This window comes from Carassius auratus, linkage group LG28B (assembly GCF_003368295.1).
Source record: "Carassius auratus strain Wakin linkage group LG28B, ASM336829v1, whole genome shotgun sequence".
Classification (NCBI taxonomy): Eukaryota; Metazoa; Chordata; class Actinopteri; order Cypriniformes; family Cyprinidae; genus Carassius; species Carassius auratus.
The window spans coordinates 1,422,257-1,446,677 of NC_039293.1; the positions used below are offsets into that span (position 1 = coordinate 1,422,257).

At 36.7% G+C, this 24,421-nt stretch overlaps 1 protein-coding gene across 1 annotated transcript in view; it reads right to left on the reverse strand.

The window, feature by feature from the left end:
* LOC113067688 (potassium channel subfamily T member 2-like) overlaps positions 1 to 24,421 on the reverse strand; it is a 62,077-nt gene that overhangs the window by 27,082 nt on the left and 10,574 nt on the right. The window contains exons 2-9 of the mRNA XM_026240082.1: positions 7,171 to 7,250; positions 6,787 to 6,886; positions 5,988 to 6,041; positions 4,995 to 5,043; positions 4,573 to 4,632; positions 2,248 to 2,322; positions 754 to 837; positions 376 to 470 (exon numbers count right to left, since the gene is read on the reverse strand). Of these exons, the coding sequence (XP_026095867.1) occupies positions 376 to 470; positions 754 to 837; positions 2,248 to 2,322; positions 4,573 to 4,632; positions 4,995 to 5,043; positions 5,988 to 6,041; positions 6,787 to 6,886; positions 7,171 to 7,250 (597 nt within the window). The remainder of the gene's footprint in view (positions 1 to 375; positions 471 to 753; positions 838 to 2,247; positions 2,323 to 4,572; positions 4,633 to 4,994; positions 5,044 to 5,987; positions 6,042 to 6,786; positions 6,887 to 7,170; positions 7,251 to 24,421) is intronic.

Genomic DNA, 24,421 nt, shown 5'->3' on the forward strand with positions numbered 1-24,421 from the left:
TCATGTTAAAAGGCCGGTTGAGTCAACATGCAGCTGTCAGTGGTGAAAAGGTCATTCATTTCTCTCCCTTCTGTTTTACAAACGCACCGCTACCCTGCACATTCAGCACCTCCCTGCCATGTACCCCACGGAACAAGAGAGCACACACAACATGGTGTTTTAATTAATCAGCACTTTAGAAACATTATCCTATCAACTACTGACCAGCCGCACCATCGCAGTGGCTCCTATTCTGCAGTGTACAATGCAAAAAGGCCTGGTTCTACATTTCACGTCTACTTATAACATTTCTTGCACCAAAATCACAACCTCAATAAATACTTATTTGAACCTAAATAAACTCCTAATAAGGCCCTGTTTTTGTTTTTCTCTCACCAGGTAAAGATGAGGCAGAGCAGGGTGCTGATGAGGATGAGCACCTGGTTGAACATGGCCGAGTGTGTTCGCTGAATCGCTCTGTGCAGGTCGTTCTGAAAAACAACATGAAGGACGGCAGAGATGAGAGACAGTGAGACTTTAATAACACTGCCATTGCTCTTGTACTTATGAGAAAAATCCGAAAACAATTATCCAGAGCTCTGGCAAATTGGATAACCAGCAAGCTTTCAGCAGCGGAGGACAATCAAGAAAATAAGGCATGAGGAGGAAGTGACATAGAGAAGGAGAGGAAAATAGGAGCTTTGTGATGGAAGTGGATACACACTGACACAATTGCTCTGAAAGAAAGGATAGAAGATGGGCTTCATTTCTTACAATCATGTTCTCGAGAGCGTGTTTGGCCAGCCAGCAGTTCAGGAAAACAGGAATGAACAAGTTTCTGAGGGAAGGCAAAATCACCTGATTGGAAAGAAAAAAAACGTTTGTTTCTTTCTATTCAAAGGGTTTTGTGGTACAGCTATAACACACAATACAGCAATTCAGGAGCACTGCTGCGCCACTGATGCATCTTTAGCATCATGGCAAAAATTTCTCAGTTGGAGCAGTTATTTTTAATGAATCAGTAGAAGCAGACTATTCAAACAAGGGTCATTAATCTGATTCAAACAGCTTAATTTCTTATTTATACAGCTTAGATTGCTCACTCAGAAACACAGGTTAAGACTGTTATGAAAATGTTATTTAAATGACATTTATATCGGTTTCAGGGTTTGTTGTAATAATGGAAATAAAATAAATAATAAAATAAAACATATAATAAAAAGTACAATAAATGTATTAATCTTATTTTTACTACTATTATTATAGTTTAATACAATTAAGTAATAACATAATTTTTTTTTAAACCTGTTTTTGTTTACTACTATTACTACCACCATGAAATAATGTCAGACTCCAAATATTTTTTTTACTGGTTGTAAAATAAAATTACTTATTTCAATTATGATATGATATGACGTTATGCTATGCTATGCTATGCTATGCTATGTTCTGTTATGCTATGCTATGTTAAATGCTATGCTAAGCTATGTTATGTTGTGCTGTTATGTTACATGTTATGCTATGCTATGTTTGTTATGTTACGCTCTGCTATGTTATGTTACATTTTATGTTACGTTATGTTATATTTTGTTGTTATGTTATGTTGTTATGCTATGCTGTTATGTTATGCTATGTTACATGTTATGTTATTTTGTTATGCTATGTTATATTTTGTTATGTTATGTTATGTCATGTTATGCTATGTTTGTTATGTTATGTTACATAACCTGTATGTTATATTACAGGTTATGTTATATGTTATGTTATGTTATGCTTTGCTATGTTATGTTATGTTATGTTTTATCTTATATGTTATGTTATATGTTATGTTATATGTTATGTTATGTTATGTTACGTTATGTTATGTTACGTTATGCTATGCTTTGCTATGGTATGTTACATGTTATGTTATGTTATGTTTTATCTTATATGTTATATGTTATGTTATATGTTATGTTATGTTATGTTTTATCTTATATGTTATATGTTATGTTATGTTATGTTATGTTATGTTATGTTATATTATGTTATGTTATGTTATGTTATGTTATGTTTTATCTTATATGTTATATGTTATGTTATATGTTATGTTATGTTATGTTTTATCTTATATGTTATATGTTATGTTATATGTTATGTTATGTTATGTTATGTTATGTTATATTATGTTATGTTATGTTATGTTAAGTTATGTTATGCTTTGCTATGTTATGTTATGTAGGTGGAGTGGGCTATGCAGTGAAAATCCCTTTGGCTTGTTGTACTCACAGTGATCACGAAAGGAACGGCGCTGATCATCTCCAGAACGAATGGAATGCGCAACACTTGCTCCCAAACATTCCCCTGGAAACAAGGACACTCTTTTCAGGGTCAAGAAACACTATTGTCTCTGTGAACTCTTGGATTAAAGAATAAAATAAGCAGGGTCACTCTCCTCGCCCCCCAGGGAAATATGTTTAATTTATCGGTTGCAGTTGAAGTTGGCTGTTGCTGAATTAAGGTCTTAAACATCTGACACATTTCACAAGCTGGATGTATGTTTAGGTCTCACCCATGTTGGCCCTGCGTGGGTGAAGATGCCTAGATGGTTTGGCAAGAAATCAATGCAGAACAAAGAACACAAGAGATGTGTTCCTCACATGGGGATCAAGACTCTAAGAGATCCCTTCACTATCTGTGTCTGCGGGACAAACATGCCTTGGGTTTTCTCTACCCACTTAGTCCCTTCAAAACAGCTCAACGTGAATGATTGATTGTCACTGGCAAACTCTTCCTCTATCAATCGCTCTATATCACTGTTGGAAAAAAAACAGGTCAAAACAGCTTATGGTGGTTAGGCTTGTTTTTGTAGCTTGCTTGTTGCTCATCTAAGATGGTCTAAGACCAGCCTTTACCAGCTAAAACAAAGATGACGGACCAGTCTGGACCAGATAATGACCAGCTTTGAACATCTCAGAATCACATGGAACCAGCTGCCATAAAAAGCTGGTTTTAGATGGATAGTCCAGCAGGTTTCTGCACCTTTTCTCCATGCCATTTCATTTGACCTTTGAGGACTGCAGATCCATTATAATCAGGGTGAAGGAACAATCCAAAAAGTCTACGGGACATGATATTAAACATATCAGCTCTGACCATGAATATTTATTACATGAGGTAACAGTCTGAAATGATTTGCAGAAAAGCAAATGTTAGTAAATGAGTGCTATAATAGCATTCACGCTCACACATTGGATCAGTCTTTTGTGTAGTGAGCTAGTATTTAATTTTTCTTTGGACTAAGCAATATAAATATCATGGTTCTCTCATGCAAGATAAATATCACTCAGAACAGAATGTTATTGTGTGTAATTTCTAATAGCGCTGCGTTTCTGAAAAGGGTCGAGGTATTATTTGATTGTGTGTATTAAGGATGTGAAAAGATAGCAATGAAATAAACAACAATTTATTTAGCCATTTTATTATAAAAAATGTTTCCAATACTGTGTGCATAGTTGTATTAGTGTACTTCAAGTCTTAAACGTATACATTTTATAAACTGTACTTGCAAATAATATAATGTTAATGAAATAAAAGGCCACTTAAGTGTACTTAGCATGTTTATTAACACACTTAAGCACAATTTTGTCAAGCTTCAAAGAAGTACACATATTTTGATGTGTTGACTATTATTACGGTAATCATTACCACAGGAGAAAGAAAGGTATACTTCCATTATGTATTAAAAGTGCTCTATTTTCCTGCACAAATTCAGTACTTAACATACTAAAAATATTATTTATTACTTCTCAAGTTATTTTAAGTCACTTAAATTATCTTCAGATATGCTAAAGATTACATTAAGTACATTGTGGAAGTTGTTTTCACCTGGGCTGATTTATAATAATATAAGCATAAAAATATTTTAATTCTATTGTATTCTGTATTATATTTAAAGTAAAAAAATATATAAGGGTATTAAATATTTAAGGGTATTAAATCGCAACTAATTACAGATGCATTTAAATACATGACATTCAAGTTTGTAACACAAATAAAGTACATTTTAGTTTAGCGTAAATGTTGGCAGAACATTCATTAGTATTTTAACCATATTTCAGTGCCTGAAGAAGTAATTATGAAAATAAAAATATTAAATGAGTCAAAAAAGCACTCTGAAGTTCAGCCAAATCAACATACATAAGTTATATAAACTTATACTGTAATATATTTTCATTTCAGCATCTACTTTATTTTTTACTTAGATTTTTAAAGTAGATTTTTTAATTTCCTTAATAACTAATCTTTGTTAACGTATGCTAAAATTTAGGAGTTTAAATTCCACTACTATCATTGGAAGACAAAAAAGGAATGGATTTAGTGCAAAATGACTGGTTTCTCTGACGTTCATTCAAAAGCAGACGTGTTTTCTGACTAAATGAAAGTCAGCGAGGGCTCTTAAACGCTAGAATGGGCTTGCAGCTAGCATTGTAATGAACGAAAATGCTAACGGCTACAGACAGCTCTCTCCAGGTTTTCCAGACCTCTTTGAAGCCAAGAGAGTCTCATAGTGTATAGTGATAAAACCATGGGCACATGTGTTGTTTGACTCACCTTATAGCTGAGGTACACCAGCAACATGGTCTCTGAAAAACTGATGAATGCAACAAGCACCTGGAGAGAGGCGAAAATAGACAAACAGAGAGACAAAAAGGGACCGAGATGAGAGAGAAGCAGAGGTTGTGTAGGAAGAAACAGCAGGGGCAGCGTGTTTCACACAGTCTGAGAATAAATGGCCAAACAGAGGGCAACACAACAATGGCAAATGTGTCTGTGTGTGTCTTTCAAACACAGGCACTTTTATTTACCATGGGTTGTTTTTTATTAAAGCTAACAGGCTTTTGTTACATGAAGGTCACAACACTTTTCCTGGAAAATGTCATTTGTTTCTGTTACTTTTATTTACAGATTGTATTTTCCCCCTGTGTATTAGAGTGTGTATTACTGAATGACAGAGAGGATTTGTTTGTTCTGACCTGAAGAGCCCAGAGTGGCAGAGGCCTGTTCACCCAAATAATGAGGGACCTGATGACAGGAAGCCAATTATTATGACAAAATGAGATAAAGCATGAAAAGAAAATGACAAATTAGAGACGCTCAGATCAAGAAGAGTGCTCCTAATTGAACACTTTTTTTTCACACGTCAAACAAACACACCAAGTTCAGAATCCAATCCATGTACGACGGCTGAGCAATACACAGATTTCAAACCAACATTTTTGTTACGAATGAAGAAATCAAAGCTGTGTGGTGTGCATCGTGTCAGACACACACTATTAAACGCTTGCAGACTACCACCAGAATTGTTGATGTCTAATAAATGGCGAAAACCGAACCGCCTTGTTAAACATGTCACGGAGACTCCTGGTGCACTGTTCTGAAGTCACTAAATCAATTCTACTGTTGGCATGAGACAAAAAGTCCTGACTGTAAACAACACCATACATTTCCAGTAAAAATTCAATTGAATCATAGCCAGAATTTTGGATGTTTAACAGATTGTTTAATTACTTTATGAAGAGTGGGATTCTGAAACAATCAGATTTAGTTGAAGGCGGGGTTACCCAGCCCACTATTAATTGCATTGTTTAATATGACATTAAATGTCACTTATAGTAAAACTTACAATTTGACATTAATTTCTCACAAAATGCATTCACTTGATTGGCCTTTTATTTAATAAATATTGTATTATCTGCAAGTACCGTTTTTTAAAACACATTCAATACAATTTAAATGCACTTATTTTTCATAAGATAACACTTAATATGAAATATCAGAAGAGATGAGCTTCAAAGTTGTTTTTACAAACCCGATAAACATCTTAAAAAGAGGAGATTCACAAACATTACAAATGATTGCACTGATTTTCTTCAGATCTTGTCTATTAAAATGGCGTATGTTTGTGTTTCTGGCCCTCGGCCACCATCTTCATTTCTCATGCCAGAGTCAAGAGTCTGGATACTTACCAGTCAAAATGGCTTCTGTTGTGGGTAGAGGCATTCTGTCTGAGACAGCCAGGACTGCAGGGGAAGCAAACACACACAGATAAGAGTTTTTATGCATGGATTATCCAAAGGCACTTCAAGCTCCTCCAGATTGTTCCTCCAGATCTCACTTTCCCTTCGTCCACCCACACTCTCTCTCCGTCTTCACATCAACTGTAAATAGATTCCCACGGTCTTCACTTTCGACCATCCTTCTCCTTGCTGTCCTTCACTTGCATCTCTTTGGCGCGAGCCCCTCGATATGCTGTTCTTCTGCACTTTGGCAGAAAGTAAGTTTTTACTTTTTCCATTTACACCAAGAAACCCCGCAGACTCTGACCTGCCTCTCTATCTCTTTGCCTAGACTTGTCATTCTTCTTCACACTTCTAGTGAGAGTTGGTGATTTCATGAGTGCGGGAGATGAGACAAAGTTACATTTTATGCTAATGAGCAGTGATGTAAAAGGGTTTTTCTGGTCGACTAGTAGTCGTTCACTTTAAGCATTAGTCAACTAATCACATGTTTATACATAAACCATTTAAATCATTATAATGAGCCTGCCTACATAGCCTACATAGCCTAATGAGTGCTCAAGCACAAAGGTAAAGCTTGCCACAGCTCACCGGCGGCAGAAGGGGTACTGCTGATCATAGACAATGGTCTATGCTTTCCTGCTTTTTCACTTGGATATGATGCACCATTAGAACGTGGCCTAGACAAGATCACGTCGAGTGCATGGAACAAAGCTTATATGCTCAGTGCCATGTAGCTGTGTCTCACCAGTCTCTCTCCTCCCGCGGGTCGTCTAGCAGGACTCGAAGGATGTAGAGCAGGCAGCTCAGAACCTTCAGGAAGAAGTTGAAGAGTCGCACTCTCAAACCTGCAAAAAAGAGTGCGAGGCCGACACCAATCAACTTTACAAAGAGCTTCACAAACAACAGAAACACAAAGCCGAGTGCTCACGGACAGGACGTGACAGCTAGAGGACAGTACATCAAACGCGCAGAAACAAATACAAAACCAACCAATTACCCAGCACCAGCTCCACAGAGCCACTCACAGGGGTCAACAGCACTCCACGTGAAAGCAAAAACAAACTACCACCTCACAGGACAAGAAAAGCCACAATTAGAGCCGCCCTTCGGCCCTTCGGCGAGAACTCACTGGATCTTTGGTTTTTGATGAAGAACAGCTTCAGACGTTCCTTGAAAGTGTTTTCATTCACATAGAACTCTACTTGCACTCTAAAAAGGAATGATGATGTTTTGGTTGGAGATAAACAAGAGATGGAGAGGAAGGGGAAGGACAGAAAATGATGACGTGTGAGAGAGGAGGCAAGAAAGTTAGACTTATCGCCATTGTGGTAATATAAAAAGCAATCAATTGAGAGCTACAAAGCACTATTGCTATATTAAAGTCTAATAGCTTTAGAAGGAAATGATGTTGACTTGTGCGAAAAAGGCGGCTGTGGTTGACCTTGCAATCTGTGCGGACTTAATCCAGAATTATAAATGACGTGCACAACGAGTGAAAGCGTAACTGGAGAAGCCGTAACTCTGGTGCTTTTTCTCCAACAAACGAGAGAACTGGAACAAGTAGAAGAGGAATATTCCAGCTCATGTTCAACCCGATGCCCGTCCAGCATCTACAGCGGCAAGATGCCAATCACCACAGGCAATCGTTTCGAAACACAAATAGAAATGTGTTTACTTGTACTTGCAAATGATCGCAAGGGGGTTTCAAAGCAGAAACAGGAAGTGCATGTTTTTTGGTAAAGCACTTAAATGGATTTCTCAGTAAAAAGGATTGTTGTTTGAGCTGAAATGTCCAAATCAGTCTGTTCATCGTGTGTATGCATTTGAAACACTGTAGATGAATGCAAATGCTGACCATTTATTTTGTATTACTAACTTTCCAAATTATACATTGTTGATTTGAATTATCAGTTTGGCTGAGATTGATATTCCAGTGTCGTATATCATTAACTGAGGATGCAAACAGTGAAACCAACAGCAGATTGTTATTTAACATTTGTGTTGACCCAAAAACGTATTGCAGTGAATTTAAGGTATACATCTGGGAAATGAACCCTTAAAGCATAAGTGACACCTACACAAACCAATTAAATCTGCCATGTCAGTGCTGACTTCACACAGTTTTACAGCTGTTTCTAATTAATTTATGTAAACTATAGCTCCATTCACAGATAAGATATTAAATAGGCTTTAAACACCTCTTTGAAATTAATTGCCATGATCTGTCAGTACCAGATGATTATAGACTGGGCACTTCCATATCCCATGCATGGATACAAAGTGAAAGAAATACTGTTTACATTTTTTGAAATAAGTTATATTTTTATTTAATATTTATATTTTGTATTTAAGTTTTGATTAACCAGTAAAATAGATGCAAAACACAACAGAGCTTCGTTTCTGTATTGTAACGTACATCAGAGTGAATATGATTATTGACATGGACTGGTTCAAACAATCGGTGCAAAATGTTCTTTTAAAATAGTTAACTATAATGACCAAAATTCACTTGAAAAGGGTGATGATAGGTATTTTAAATGTTGAAATGTTGTGATAGATTTTTAGAAAATGTTTAAGCTGCTAAACTTCCTTTCAAAGTCCCGGTTCATTTATACACATTGAAAGACCAGTCAATATGATCGTTTGTGGTAATTGTCATCGCACCACAGTAGCTGGTCAACACATTAAGCAGTAAACATCAATTATGTTTGTTTGAAGGTCACTCATGGGAGAATGTCACATGTATTGAGTTCACTGTTCTCCAGCACGTTTCCAGTCCCATTCGCTCTGTTTTAATCACTTTTCCTCAGCACCAACTACCCAGGGACTCATAAAGAGGCATTAGCTACAGACCAGATCAGTGTGAGCCGGATCACTCCAGTCTCTTAAAGACTTCCGCACAGATCTCTGGAGCCAGCCTCATTACTACAGAGCTCTGTGTAATTGGACGGAAACATGGAGGGACACATAATATCCGGTGAGTCATGTCATAACAATGGGAATAAAGGACGAGAGGAGAGAACACAGGCCAAGCACATGTGTGATCTGTCTGTCTCTCGCACTCATATATGCCGGGGAAATGCGATGATGTGAATTCACAGTCTGTAAGTGGTCCCGGACCCCACGTGGTGGTCGACTCTAACGTATCCTCTCCTCACAGACAGAGCCCCGCCAGACCATGCTGGGTGTTGCTATGGCGACAGAGAGCACCTTCAGGATTCCTAATCTAGTTATAATAATCAAGTTTTGTGGGCGTGGAGGACTTGTTTCATTCCCAGCTCCTTGAGAATAATGGCCTGTTCACAAAGTCTTACCTACTGGAAGTGCAATGATTGCACCTCCGGTGAGAAATCCAGCATCACATCAATATGTGTGTAAAAAAAAAAAAAATGTGATGACCACTTTAACCATACTGTATTGACGAGGATATTTATGTAAGCATGACCAATACCTAGAGAAAAAGATTACAGGAATCTATACAATCTTGAAAACTCTTATTCAATATTCACAATATTCAATAATCACAATTGCATTATATTATATTACTCTCTCTCTCTCTCTCTCTCTCTCTCTCTATATGTATATAAATATATATACACGCACACAATCAAAGAGTAATAAAGAACATCAAATAAAGTTATATTTTGAAAATTGTTAATGTCATTGTAACCATTGTTTTGTTAGTGTCATTGAGATACAAAACTATTATAGTTTTTATTGATACTTTTAATTATAGTTTTTTTATTTATATTTTGAATTACTTTTCATCTTTAGATTTTCTGTTTTTATTTTAGGTAAAGTTTTAGCAAGTTTGTTGTGAGTTTGTCATTTTAAGTAGTTTCTTTTAAAATATTAGTATAAAGACTATTCGGTTTTATTACAGTTTTTTTTTTTTTTTTTACATTAAGTAAAACTAAATTAAAATTAAATTTTTTAATGGTTTTTAATTGTTTAGTTAACTAAAATAACCCTGACTGTGACATTTTCTTTCATGAACACAATGCATCAGAACAATTTTTAAAAAATAATAAATAAATATATATTTTTATAATAATAAAGTCCAGTTATTTCTAATTGTAATGATTTTCATACATTCTCATTACTGTAACATGTCACACTTATTTCATATCGATATCATAATATAAATGAAAAAAAAAAAAAAAGCTAAATCATATTAGTTTTCTATTATTTATCTCCATTAATGAAAGGTTATTGGGGGGTAATTGGGCTTATCTTATCTTTCTTATACATACTTTGATTTCATGGTTATTAATGTGACTTAGTGTTGTGTCTAATAATAGAAATAGGTCAACATTCAGATGTTTGTTTTAATGAACAGGCTACTAGATTTCATGCAGCCTCCAAGACTATCTGTCATTGTATCCAATGCATATGTTTATTATTATTTCTCAGTGAGATCAACAGTGAAAACAGTTTTCCATGTGCTTTTTTCAGACACTTCTTTCTTTGGTGTACATATTCTGACCATTAAAGCCCTAATGTATTCGTTACTAATTAGCTCTTAAGAGTAATTGGACTCGAGACCAGAGAAAGCATTGAATAAGCCTTTTAATGAACCAGCGTTTCAGTGACTAATATAAGGTGACAGACGCTTCATTAAATATACATCCAATCATGTACCATTTATTGCCATTTCTCTAATAGACCATCCAACAGGAAAAGCATAATATAGAAATGAGTCTAATGCTGAATCTTTGTCATTCTCATTTCTTTATCTGTTCTTTTGGGCATCTTATTCTTGTTATTCGTTCATTTAATCAAAACCTTGGTATAACTGGATACCCTAACACAAATTATTCACCTTTTGAACAAGTGGCTAAACAATGGAAGATGTTGATATATCATAAATATATATTTTATTAATATTTTCATACAATGCTTTTATTCAAATGTATAAATGTATATCTGTAGTATGCCTTATTGTGTTGATGTATACTGCCCTACAAGGCAAAAAGGCAGTAACTGCACAGAGTGCAGAACTGAGAAAAATGACTTAAAAGTTATCCTGTCATACAGCCTAAGTAGTCAGTGTACAAACAACTACCATTTTTCTCAAAAATGACACACATTTCAGATAAGATGTTTCGTCACATAACAAAGGATGCCTTGAATGTCATGAAAATGACAATAAAAAATTTTGACCAAAAATGCAGTTACTGCCTTTTTGCTTTGTAGGGCAGTATAGTAATTTATAAATCCTTCAGTATTCTCAGTAATTTGTTTACATATATATTTTTTTAAATAAAGCCCCCCCCCCCCCCCCCCACACACACACAAGATATGTAATTATTTAATTGCAGAAATTTGGTAAGAATGGATGATATGTCACTGAAAGTTGTTTGCAACATTTACAAGACAATGTTATTAGCGAAATTGAAGTACAATTCTCCACACTAGCAAATCACATATTTTTCACAACCCACAGCTTTCACAACTGTTTTATATTATTTTTGTCTGCTTAAATCTTTTTTGGAAAGACGTTTGGTCAGCTGGACAGTCGGTATGTTGGTTAAACAACAGTACCATCCAGTGGGTTTGGGACCACATGAGGGAGAGGCCATGGTTGCAAAATGTTCATTCCCTTTAAAGGCAGGGTAGGTAAAAAATTTATAAACAACTTTCTTCCAAATTCGTTTAAACTTTCTATATATATCAATGCATAATTAAAATGTAAGTACTCTGATAAAAAGAGTATAAAAATCGAGTGACTCTAGACCGTTTAATCTGTATTAAACACAGCTCATTATTTCCATTCGGGACGAAACATAGGATTGGCTTAGGCAACTGTCACTCTCTCGCAACCATGGCAACCACACTTTTGCCACACATGACCTGCCCACTTGCGCGCGTACGTTTGATTTGAGGAATTCAAGAGGCACGGATCCTAGGAATACCAAAACAATTGTAGAGAAACAGCAAGCAAAATTCACAGTACCGGCCTATGCAGTTAGTGAAGGCAAACCAGGCAAAAAAAGGAAGACAGTAACAGTACAAGAAAAGGCAATGAACAAAAAGTATTTGGATAAACAAAGAAATAAAACGTGAGTTAATATCGGCGTGGCTTTCCAGCGATGCGAGAACTGAGGGAACTCAAGGGAACGAAAAGTGACTCCTTGATGGCTTTATTTCTGCTGGACAGGTAAATCTTTATTTTTGTATTTTGATCATACATATTTTTTTGTTTATTTTTTCATGAAGCATGTGTCATTAGCACACGTAGCTGCATAATATAGCTAACATAACATTACTTAGCGAGCCGTAGTAGAGACAATAAATAATCTATAGGCCTAGCTCAAGATGATAGCTATAGCGTGGCTTTGGAAGGAGCCCAGAAGGGAGGGGGTGGAGTGAATGGAAATAATGAGCTGTCTTTAAAACAGTCGTGAGAGGTCTACAGACACTCGATTTTTATACTTTCTTTTTCAGAGTACTTACATTTTAATTATGTATTGATATATAAATAAAGTTTAAACAAGTTTGGAAAAACAGTTTTTTATATATTTTTTTACCTACCCTGCCTTTAACTCCAATATTTACATGTGGTTGACCCTGCCAATCTGTACTTATGCTAATTCATGTAGAAATCATCATCGTTAGTATATATGCAGTTTCGCATATCTTAAAGCTTTAAAAGTGGTTCTCTTTGTTTCAAAATTCATCCAGAGACTGGAATATCATGCATGTCCTTCAATCACAAAATCACCCACCCACTTGCTCGTGTAGACAGATAAGGATTTTTTTTGTTCCTTTGAATCATGTCATTCACATTAACTGTGTAAGAATCTCATCACTACAAGAACGTTCCTCAAAGACTTTGGTTACATCATCCTCACCCTCTTCTTGAAAACTATAATTAATAATAATATTCCCACTGTCCAGATATAAAATCTTCCATTTTATGCAAGGTTTCTATAGTATTTCACCATCCATCTACTCAATCATGCATGCTTCCATATAGTCAGTTCTCCAAAAAAAAGAGGAAATTTCCTTTGTGAAAAAGAAATTAGATATAAAGAATTTACAGAACTAATGTACTTTAAATGTATTAAATGTAATTAGTTGAACTTAGGAGTGCATTTGACCCACTTAAGTAACTTAATGCCATTTTTATATGCAATTTCATAATTACTTTTGTCTTTGAAATATGATTAAAGTGCCAAATTCAGATGTTGGGCAGAATTTCCAAGCTGCTTTTCTCCATGCATGAAAAGTGTATGGTAATTTATATTGCCAAGCTCCAAAGAGGACACAAATACTATATTGTAAATCATCACCCACTTCATGTATGTAAAATAAAATATTGGGAATTCTGTTTAACATCTGCTTTTGTGTTTCAGGTAAAATATACAAAATGGGTTTGGTATGACATGATGATGAACTGTTCCTTTAAAGTTTTTCTGAGGTTTTGCTCAGTCTCACAGCAGGATGGGATAATGCTCACCCAAGAGTCATTTGCTCCCTGTGTTTTTCTCATATACTATTTTACATGCTTTTTTCATATGGAAAACTCTTTTCCACTTGAGGGAGTAACAGCAGTGAGCAAGTAAAGCGTAAACATCCCCACATGAAAGGAGCCGAGCACTGGGTTTGATAACATCACTGACTAGTTAGCTAAAGGAAAGAGAGAAAAATATTAAAAACTCATAAAAGCCTTATACAGAGAAGCAAACACACTATCCCATACAGTTCCCTTGGCGATAATGCTAGGAATAACGGTAATAGTGTTGCTTAATAGAGAGGTAATAGAGAGATTTCTATTTGTGTATTTTGTATTTGTGTTTTCTCTTTATTATGACAGGTGGTCTAATAGATTTGATAAGCACTGTATTTATTGACTGTAATTAGGCATCTGAATAAAAACAAAAACTAAATTTTTGTAAACACTAAACTCAAAAATGTATGGATATCCTCAATAATTATATTTTAGCATTAGAAACACTTCTGTGACTATTTAAAAAAAAAAAAGACTGATGTGGATCTCAGTTAGGGTTAAAACATTCAATGAAACAGAGACCCTTACATTAAATACAATACAAGTGCTGGTCATATAATTAGAATATCATCAAAAAGTTGATTTATTTCACTAATTCTATTCAAAAAGTGAAACTTGTATATTATATTCATTCATTACACACAGACTCATATATTTCAAATGTTTATTTCTTTTAATTTTGATGATTATAACTGACAACTAAGGAAAATCCCAAATTCAGTATCTCGGAAAATTAGAATATAACTTAAGATCAATACAAATAAAGGATTTTTAGAAATATTGGCCAACTAAAAAGTTTGGGCTCCTTTTGCCTGAATTAGTGCAGCAATGCGGCGTGGCATGGAGTCGATCAGTCTGTGGCACTTCTCGGGTGTTATGAGAGCCCAGGATTCCTGGGTCTGGTATATCACATCTTCCTCTTCCCAATACCCTATAGATTTTCTATGGGGTTAAAGTCAGGTGAGTTTGCTGGCCAATTAAGAACAGGGATACCATGGTCCTTAAACCAGGTACTGGTAGCTTTGGCACTGTGTGCAGGTGCCAAATCCTGTTGGAAAATGAAATCTGCATCTCCATAAAGTTGGTCAGCAGCAGGAAGGAAGCAGGAAGCATGAAGTGCTCTCAAACTTCCTGGTATACGGCTGGGTTGACCTTGGACCTCAGAAAACACAGTGGACCAACACCAGCAGATGACATGGCACCCCAAACCATCACTGACTGTGGAAACTTTACAGTAGACCTCAAGCAACTTTGATTGTGTGCCTCTCCTCGCTTCTTCCAGACTCTGGGACCCTGATTACCAAAGGAAATGCAAAATGTACTTTCACCAGAGAACATAACTTTGGACCATTCAGCAGCAGTCCAGTCCTTTTTGAAGCGAGACGCTTGTGATGCTGTCTGTTGTTCAAGAGTGGCTTGACACAAGGAATGCGACAGCTGAAACCCATGTCTTGCATACATCTGTGAGTAGTGGTTCTTGAAGCACTGACTCCAGCTGCAGTCCACTCTTTGTGAATCTCCCCACATTTTTGAATGGGTTTTGTTTCACAATCCTCTCCAAGGTGCGGTTATCCCTATTGCTTGTACACTTTTTTCTACCACACCTTTTCCTTCCCTTCACCTCTCTATCAATGTGCTCTCAAGTCAGCAGTCTTCCCCATGATTATGTAGTCTACAGAACTAGACTGAGAGACCATTTAAAGGCCTTTGCAGGTGTTTTGAGTTAATTAGCTGATTAGAGTGTGGCACCAGGTGTCTTTAATATTGAACCTTTTCACAATATTCTCATTTTCTGAGATACTGAATTTGTGATTTTCTTTAGTTGTCAGTTATAAAAGAAACAAACATTTGAAATATATGAGTCTGTGTGTAATGAATGAATGTAATATACAAGTTTCACTTTTTGAATGGAATTAGTGAAATAAATCACCTTTTTGATGATATTCTAATTTTATGACAAGCACTTGTATAATCTGACTAAAATTGTTTTCTATTAAAAAATAAAACTAATTTGGTCAGTTGTTTTTTGAATATCCATCCAAACATGGATTAAATTATCACAATACAATCTGACAGCACAGCGTGAACTATCGGTTTTTATAGGTTTTTCTTATTTGGTTTGTGGGTTGATTAAAAGCTAATGATAATTTAAATCCTAACAATGTATTTACCTAAAATATATTTGTTTACCTACATGTCATGTGACCATTGACCGTGAGGATGTGTTGTTAAATTATTTAAATATTTACTTAAAATCTCAGCTGATACTTCAAATAATCATTCCAGGTCAAAATGGTTCGGCTGTGAATCTATGACTTATTATAAAAACATTGTGTATATATATATATATATATATATATATATATATATATATATATATATATAATTGATCAAGTTCTGGGTAGATTCTTTGTAGATTTTTGACAAGGTACCAATATTATACTATATAGAGTATAATATATAGTATAATATTGGTATGGCAGATTTATGTAATAAAAGACAACCTTGTCAAAAATCTACAAAGATTTATGAAGTGACCTTAGCACTACCCAGAACTAGATCAATTATATGACTAGGAGTCCATTCATGTCATTTGTTATTGTGATAGTTGCACTCAGTCCAGTTAATATGATGGATTTGTGTCTGCTTGTGCCTTAAGGGGGAGGAGTGGGACACAGACAAAGACCAAGAGCACACGTCTGGAAATTATCCATTAAATAAACAGACACAGATATTCCACAGAATTAAAATTTTTCATTGCATATACACATATTTTGTTATCTATAAATAATCTGGCCTCCATACATCACTCAAATGCGGCTTTACTCATGAAAATATAAATTCCATTGACGAGATGGCTAATATTTCTATTCCGCTGGTTCTTTTTGTAATCATAAAAAACATTTTAATTTCTAATTGAGTGTCAATTTAAGCCTTTACTAAAGAGATGAAAAATTCTGGGTTGCCACACAGTGACTCTACAATGAACTCCAGCACAATACATGGTGATGAAGATCTGAAAGAAATGTTTTCCCTGAATGATAAGATATGGGAACACACACACACACACACACACACACACACACACACACACACACACACACTCCTGAAGGACATCCAGACAAAAGCAGTACTCTAATAATACAGGGAAAATGACATTAATAGAGGCACAGAGAGACGCTCTCTCAACCATGACAGAAAGCAAGAAATTGCACACCTCCCTGGCACCGCATCTAAAGAAAGGTTTGTGAGTAGCCTACTTCATATAGCCGAAATGAGGTTGAGGCAGCCTGACCCTGACCCACTGTATACAGTAATTTTCATTCGCTTTTTGAGAGGGACATTTAAGTGGAAAAGCTATTTGAGCCTTTACAGCTCAAGACGATGTTTCAAGGAAACACATTTCCCATCTTCTGTTAAAGAATGCTGTCAGGTCTCTACCTGAGAATGAGCTTCTGTGATGGATATTCCTCTGAGAGATTGTGAGAATAAAAAACAACAACTTTAAAATAGCACCTGTCTGACAATAGATGTATATCAGTAACAGCTGTGTTTGGGGCAAACATTAACATTTCCACCACTGACTAGAGATAAAAATAATAGTTAATGTTGTAAAGTTTTTTTTAATGAAATGTAAGGTGTAGCTCATTTGAGCAAACCCCACTAGTGTGTACTTTACAATGATCTGCTGTCCAATAGTCTGTGCAACAGAAATTGGCATTAAATGGGAATTGGGGTAATGTCATGAATTAATTTAACGTAAACCTGTGACACAGTAACACTGACTATTGGACAGCAGACTCTAAACAAAGAAGCCTGAGCAAGCAAACCAAGGTCTTCAAAGTTACTAGAAACCTACAGGTAGACAAGTTTGATCAAAGTTACAGTTCAAATCTGCAAGGTGCTTACCCTCTAGGGCCGGATTTGAGAAACCCTGTTAGAGTCTTGTGGGTTTCATAAGCATAAAATAGCAAAGATTATGAGACTAGTCCACATCAAGTGAGCCATTTGGGATGGGATCAAAGTGAGAAGCGCAGTGAGGGATGAGCATACCATTAGCTGATTTCACTCAGTCTTTTGTCTATGAGTGTCTCCAGTCTTTTTTAAATTGTATAAGAAGTGGCCACTCTGTGGAATGACTGATAGAAGCACTTGCCTTCGTCTCCAACTGTCGACGCATGTATTCCAGCCAACAAATAAAATGAAAGTCATTATTTACCTGCCATATGCAAGAACCTCTGACAGTAAGTAAATGTACTCAATAGCATTTTACTCTAGTTATTTTCCCTACTGATATGAGTAGACTTGATTAAAACACTCATCACCTTCTATCTCCCATGATCCTTTACTCATGTTTCCACTCATGGGCCAGAGCAGCTTTTACATATCTCATCAGATGTCTTTATTAATGTAGCCTGCATCTTTGGGCTTATTGTAATGAAATCAAGTGCGAATGACCCCAAGTGGAAGGTTAATATGGATGGTGAGGTCTAAAATGCTAGTGTAATTTAAACAGACGTGCCCCTGGTCTAGCCTCTACTTTTAATGTCCATTAGCCCATTTAGAGTGCCATCTTCCATTATGCTTCCCTAGAGCCGCAGTACTGCCCAGAGCTCTGTCGGTATTCACAAGATTCACTACTTGGTGTCGCCGTTTCCTCTGCCCTCTCTGTAGCCCTGTAAATTTCATACAAACATATATTTGGCATTTCATCAAATGAAAATAAATGTCAGTCTATTACATGGCCTGTCATGAACTGCCACTAAAAGCAATTTTCAAATGGGAAATTGATGAAATATGATAAGCGCATTGTTCTTTAAAGCCAGTGCAGTGTCTCTAAGGATACAGAGGGCCTCATGAAAATTTGGTGGCATATTGCTGTAACGTGCTTCGGGAGCATGGGAGATCAAATCATAAGTGGAGTGTGTTGGAAACATCCTTGCAGCAGAGATACACGGTGTTACACATGCACAGACTGGCATCATTAGAGAATCGGTTTTGCTTATGCCAAGGCTAGCGACTGAGCTCATGAGGGTATTCCCTTACAGGTAATACCGTGCTTAGCACACAGACCCTTTAGCTTCATTATCAGAATCTTAATTTATCCTCAGAGGATCCACAAGAGTCAGCTTTCCCTTGTAATATTAATTACACTTTGGCTTAAAAAAAAAAAAATATTAAGTCAGTGGTGGGGAGCTTGGTTTAATTTGGCAAGTCCACAGTCGTGATACTATCTCTCTCCAACAAGCTCGAGGCTTCAAGGTTTATTACAGTCCAAGTTAATTACACCCACACTCTAATTAACATCATATTAAAGGTGAAGTTTGACCAAAATATATACAGATCGAAAGGGCAGGATGTGATGATGGCATTTATTGTGTGATGGGAAAAAAAGTGTTTATTGATGTCATAGTAGATGGAGCATTTCCTTGTGCCTGTTTGTGGCCGTTATGTTATTAAAAGCTAAACAGAGAAAGAAACATAAAGGAATATGAAAATTGAGAGCGGTACGTGACCCAAACAAGTCCAGATGAGGGTGAAGGTGTTGGCTACAATCCAATTGGGATGTAACTTGTTTCTCAACTAACCTAGTCATAGCATCGTTGGAGAAATTAACTAGGAAGTCAAGATTGTTTCCTGAAACCATAGTGATTTTTCAAACACCTGTCGTTTGAATCATGTTAGTTTTCGACAATACAGAACAGTAGTTAATGACATCACACAAGTGGTAGAGTAATAACTTCTGCTGATTATTCAGTTTAATATCATATTAGTTTCGGATTATTGCCGAAACAGTTGTTCCCTGTGGTTTTCCTTTATTTCCAGATGTCCCTTTGGGAACTCTGGGGTTGCCAAATGCTGTTTGCAGATGTTCGTTAGAAATATGGTTTCAGGAAAGACCAAATTTGTTGAATTACATTGTTAGCAAAGTTCCATTGTTACCAATGCTTTTAGTGACTCATCTAATCAGAATCTAAACTACCATTAAACAGTGTTAGTTTTATTGTTTTGAGTCTCTTTAGTTTATCTAAGGCAAGGGTGAAGCTGTATTTTTTTGTGGTGAGCAATATTTCTTTGTTTTTTATTTGCAGTTTCTTTATTAGTCAGACAACATGAAATGGCGACTCACAGTGGAGAGATATATAACATCTTCAGAATCATTAGAAAATCACAGGTAGGTTAGTTTGATCAGGGTTGCAAGATTTGAGGAACCCCAGTGATTCAGAAGACCTTGATTAGCCAATTAACTAGGGTCCTCTGCAGGAACAAGAGCATTTTCTTTCATTTGATACCTGATTATTTTATCATGAGAGGTAATTGTGCTTGTAAAATTTGCTTGGTCAATGATAAGGTTAATGATAACACTTAAAACAAACAAACAAAAAATTTCATAGGTTTACATTTTATATATAAGGCTACTCATATTAATGCTACACCATAACAAGTACATAGTATGCTCCTCCGAAAGTAACCAGAATTTTTCAGTATACACTGATTCCCTCCACCCCCTGTAGTTGTAAATAATGTTTTAGATTAAAAGAAAGTAGTATTTAAGTCTTCATACTTCAAAATTTCACATTTAATTCATTGTGTTGCTTTATGATTCTTTTTTCAGTGCGTCACTACTGTAACACATAGTTATTCATATACTGTGATATATGTTTTTAGTCATTTTACCAAACTATACAGGTACATTTCGATTTGTGTTTTCAGATTGTGTACACAACAAGTGACATGTTGAACTAATCTAGAGATTTCCCACCTGTGAGCTGTATAAGCTAGTTTATCAAGGTTGATGCTAGACAAGGAGCTTAAAGAGGAATAATGGGGCTGCAGGGGGAAGTCTGTGAAGTGGGAGACAGAGGAGAAGTCAATAAAAGATTTGGCCTCTAAGACTGAAGGCTGTTATTTGTGTGATAATCGACAGCCGAGTAACATCGGGCCCGTTCTGCAAAGCGCAGCGTGACTGAGCATGATGGATGGAGTGTGTGTTTATGTGCAAGGCAACACATACCTCCGAGGCAAGAGATGTTGATTTTATCATTTTATACGTGATTGGATCGTGTTTCTGCAAGGGCATGACTTAGGAGTAAATCAAAGATAAAGAGTGGCATTCATGTTCTCTCCCAATCTTAATGCCTGAAGTTTTATTTTAAGTCCAGTTCAAAGCAAAAGGCCAGACTTCTCCTTTCACTGTGAGAGGTGAAGCATCAACCCACACCAGATCTGAAATTCTACAGCTAGTCATGTAATATTTCTGAGTCATGGTTTATTGTCAGAAACAGAAATACTCTTGGTGTAATATACTGGTAAGGCAGTTTAATTTGGACCTGCCTTTATGTACTCAACACTGTCTGATCATTTTCTTACTGAAAGTGAAAGTCATGACATTTGCCAAGCATGGCAACCCATACTTGGAATTGGTACTCTGCATTTAACCCATTCAAGTTCACACAAACGGCAGTGAGAAGTGAACACACACCCAGAGCAGTGGGAAGCTATATATCCAGCACCCAGTGTCTTGCTCAAGTTGACTTCAGCCATGGGTATTGAGGGTGGAAGAGGGCACTGTTCTTTCACTCCTTCCCACTTACAACTCCTGCCAGCACTGAGACTTGAACCAGCAACCTTCAGGTAACTAGTCCAAGTCTCTAACCGTTAGACCACAGCTGCCTAGAGTGAGTAACTGCTGCTGTGATTCTGCTTTTGGTTTTCACAGTGTATTGAAGGGTGTTCTGTAATAAGCTAGTTTTGTCATGCCAAGAATAAATTGCTTACATACTTACATTGCATTACTTAATTACTTACATTTACTGCATAAAGATCTACTTCATAAAATTACCCCTTGCTGATGTAAAATTTATTTGAAAGCACTGTGTGCTGAAAGCTGATTTAATGATGGCCAGTGTCCTGCCACACAGAAATGTTGCCCCACCACCAGTGGTTTTGCATGCAGTGAACCGCGTGGTCAGGAAAGAGGTCAGGCAAATTGTCAAGGAAGCAGCCAGGGAAGCGGCCTGGGACAAGGTAGTGGTCAGGGCCAGGGAAGCGATCAGGGAAGTGGCCTGGGTCAGGACTATGGCCAGGGTAGCATCCAGGGAAGCAGTCATGGCCAGGGAAGCGGCCTGAGTCAGGGAAATGGCCAGGGTAGTGTTAAGGGCCAGGGGAGTGGCCTGGGTCAGGGAAGCGGCCAGGGAAGCTGTCAGGGCAATGTTAGCGGCCTGGGCCAGGGTCAGGGAAGCGGCCTCGGACAGGGCAGCGGTCAGGGCAAAGATAGCGGTCATGGCCAAGGCCATGGTAGCAGTCAGGGTAGCGTCCTGGGTCAGGGCCACGGAAGCGGAAGTGGTCAAGGGAATGGTTGGATATGGTCGTTGAAATGGTCATGAGAAATGCATAACACTTACTGGAGATCTTTTCAATTCAGTGCTTTATTCTTAATGCATGTTTTACCTGTTTGCTCAAACTGTTTACAAAGATTTGCCTCTCCTCCCCAAACCCCATCTCCTCAAATAAAAATAACTGCTTGTCTGAGGAGTGTTTTTGGTTTAATTTGTCTGTTTTCTCACATAACTGCTGTCTGGCATCAATGACATAAGTTCCTCTCCCTGAGACCTGGACATCTGGCAGAGTATTAGCCTATCTTTACATAAAATATACCACAATATATAATGGGGAATTTTTGGCAAGTAACAAGTACAGATCACATTATGTCCACATCAGCTGAATAAAAATCCAAAATGTAGTCTTTTGTTTTATTGAACTGAAAGCCATCCTTAACAATGTACCGTGTGTGTTGCCGATACATTAAATATCATGTAAGGGAGCCCGCAGACTGGGTATGGTTGTTACTAGGGCTGGGCGATATGGCCTAAAGAAAAAGAAAATAAAATCTCCAAATTATTTAATTTATTTAGTTTTGAATTTTACCTTCAGGTATTTGATCTGGATTTTCACCCTTGAGGTTAAAGTAAAATCAGAAACAAGCCAAAAAGAGAAGATGGCAGGCCCTGCCATTGTAAACTGTGAAAATGTTATATAACATTCTAATCATACTGGATACAGTTTGTAACACTGTCGATTTATGAGATTTCCATTATGCTGAAATGTAGACGTTGTGGTTAGGTTATGGCTACATGACCTCAGACGATGTGTTGTCTGTATGGAGCCATTCCCACTTTATATTAAATGCCCCTAGTCCATGTGTACTTACATAGTAACTAGATGTGTACATGTATGTAACCACATTGTAAGTAGACAGAATATCTACAGCTGTAATGTCTGTGTAACTACACATATGTAACAACCCACTTTTGTGTTAAATGTATTTATGTAGTTTAAGGTTAAAAAACACATTATTTTGAGATGTTTTGCCCCTACTGTGATGTGTGTAAAACATAAAAAAATTAAAGACATAAAAATAAAACCCATTACAAGCCATTTGTTGCATCCAGTGAGTACATAATTACGGATTATAATGAATTGTACTATGTTTTTACACATTGCGTTGCATCGTGCCCCGCCGAGTAAATATAAATCCATGTCTGCATTTGTGACCGGAGCAACGACAAACAACAAACTCCACTCTACACCAGCACTTCTCAATTCCAGTTCTCTCACCCCCCAACTCTGCATATTTTGCATGTCTCGCTTTGTTAACACACCTGATTCAGATAACCAGCTCAACAGAAGTGAGCTGCGTGCATGAACTGTTTCCATGGTCCCTACACAGTGTTCATTGCTCTCTACTCCTTGACCAGGGGAAATCTGTTGAAGTTTAACTCACTTCGGAACATTCATTATGGATTTGCCCTGTGCAACGTCTTCACACACGGACAAGTGTGACATCATATACCTCTGTAAATAAATACAACTTAAAGTCACATTCAGTGCACTTTGAATGGAACATATACATTTGCTTCGCACTGGAATCATGGCGGAATATTCTGTGATGTCCACTTCACAGGACACTTACGTTCGAATAGAACAAACGTCTGAAGCGATAAGAGAAACAAAAATTTGCAGAGCAGGGGGGCATGAGGACTGGAATTGAGAACCGCTACTCTGCACTGCTCAAAACTCCTGTTTGAATCATCAGTGGCAAATCCTTTACATATTTAAATGTACTTATAGACTGTGAATCAGAACAACTGGCATTGTAGTCTTCTCTTCCAAGATCAAGAAACAGTCTTCCATTAAATGTGTTGCACACTAAATATTTGGGTTGAACTGTTGTGGAACAGTGTTGTAAATACAATTTAACCACTGATTTCTAGTTGTGTCCTCTTTTGGAAGGCCAAACAAAGTATTGTCATTGTCACAACGAAACAGCGTCTCCACAACATGGCGCTGGTGGCAACAGCAAGAATCAAAGTTACGCCTTCTTTCTTTGTGTGAACATTTGGGGGGTGTTATGCAAATCTTCCCACATTGTGAGGTAGACACGCGGGGGGGTGTTTAAATGAGGAGATTTAGGGGGTTTGGTTGCCTCTTAACTTTTATAAAACATATCTCTTTGGGTTTGAGACTTTAGACTTTGCAACTTAATTTTATTTTTTATTAAAAAATTATTAGTAACATTTTACAATAATGTGTCATTTAATGTGTTAAGTAACATGAACAACAAATAATCTTTGTTTAGTTAATACAAATATTGTTGTTCATTGTTAGTTCAAGTAAGTTTACAGTGCAGAAACTAATGTTAACAAACACAACTTTTTATTTTAATAATGCATTAGTAAATGTTGAAATTAATCAGAATCAGAATGAGCTTTATTGTCAGGAATGTTTTCACATACAAGGAATTAGTTTTCATAACAGAAGCTTCCGCAGTGCAACAGAATGACAGCAAAAGAACAAAAACACAGAT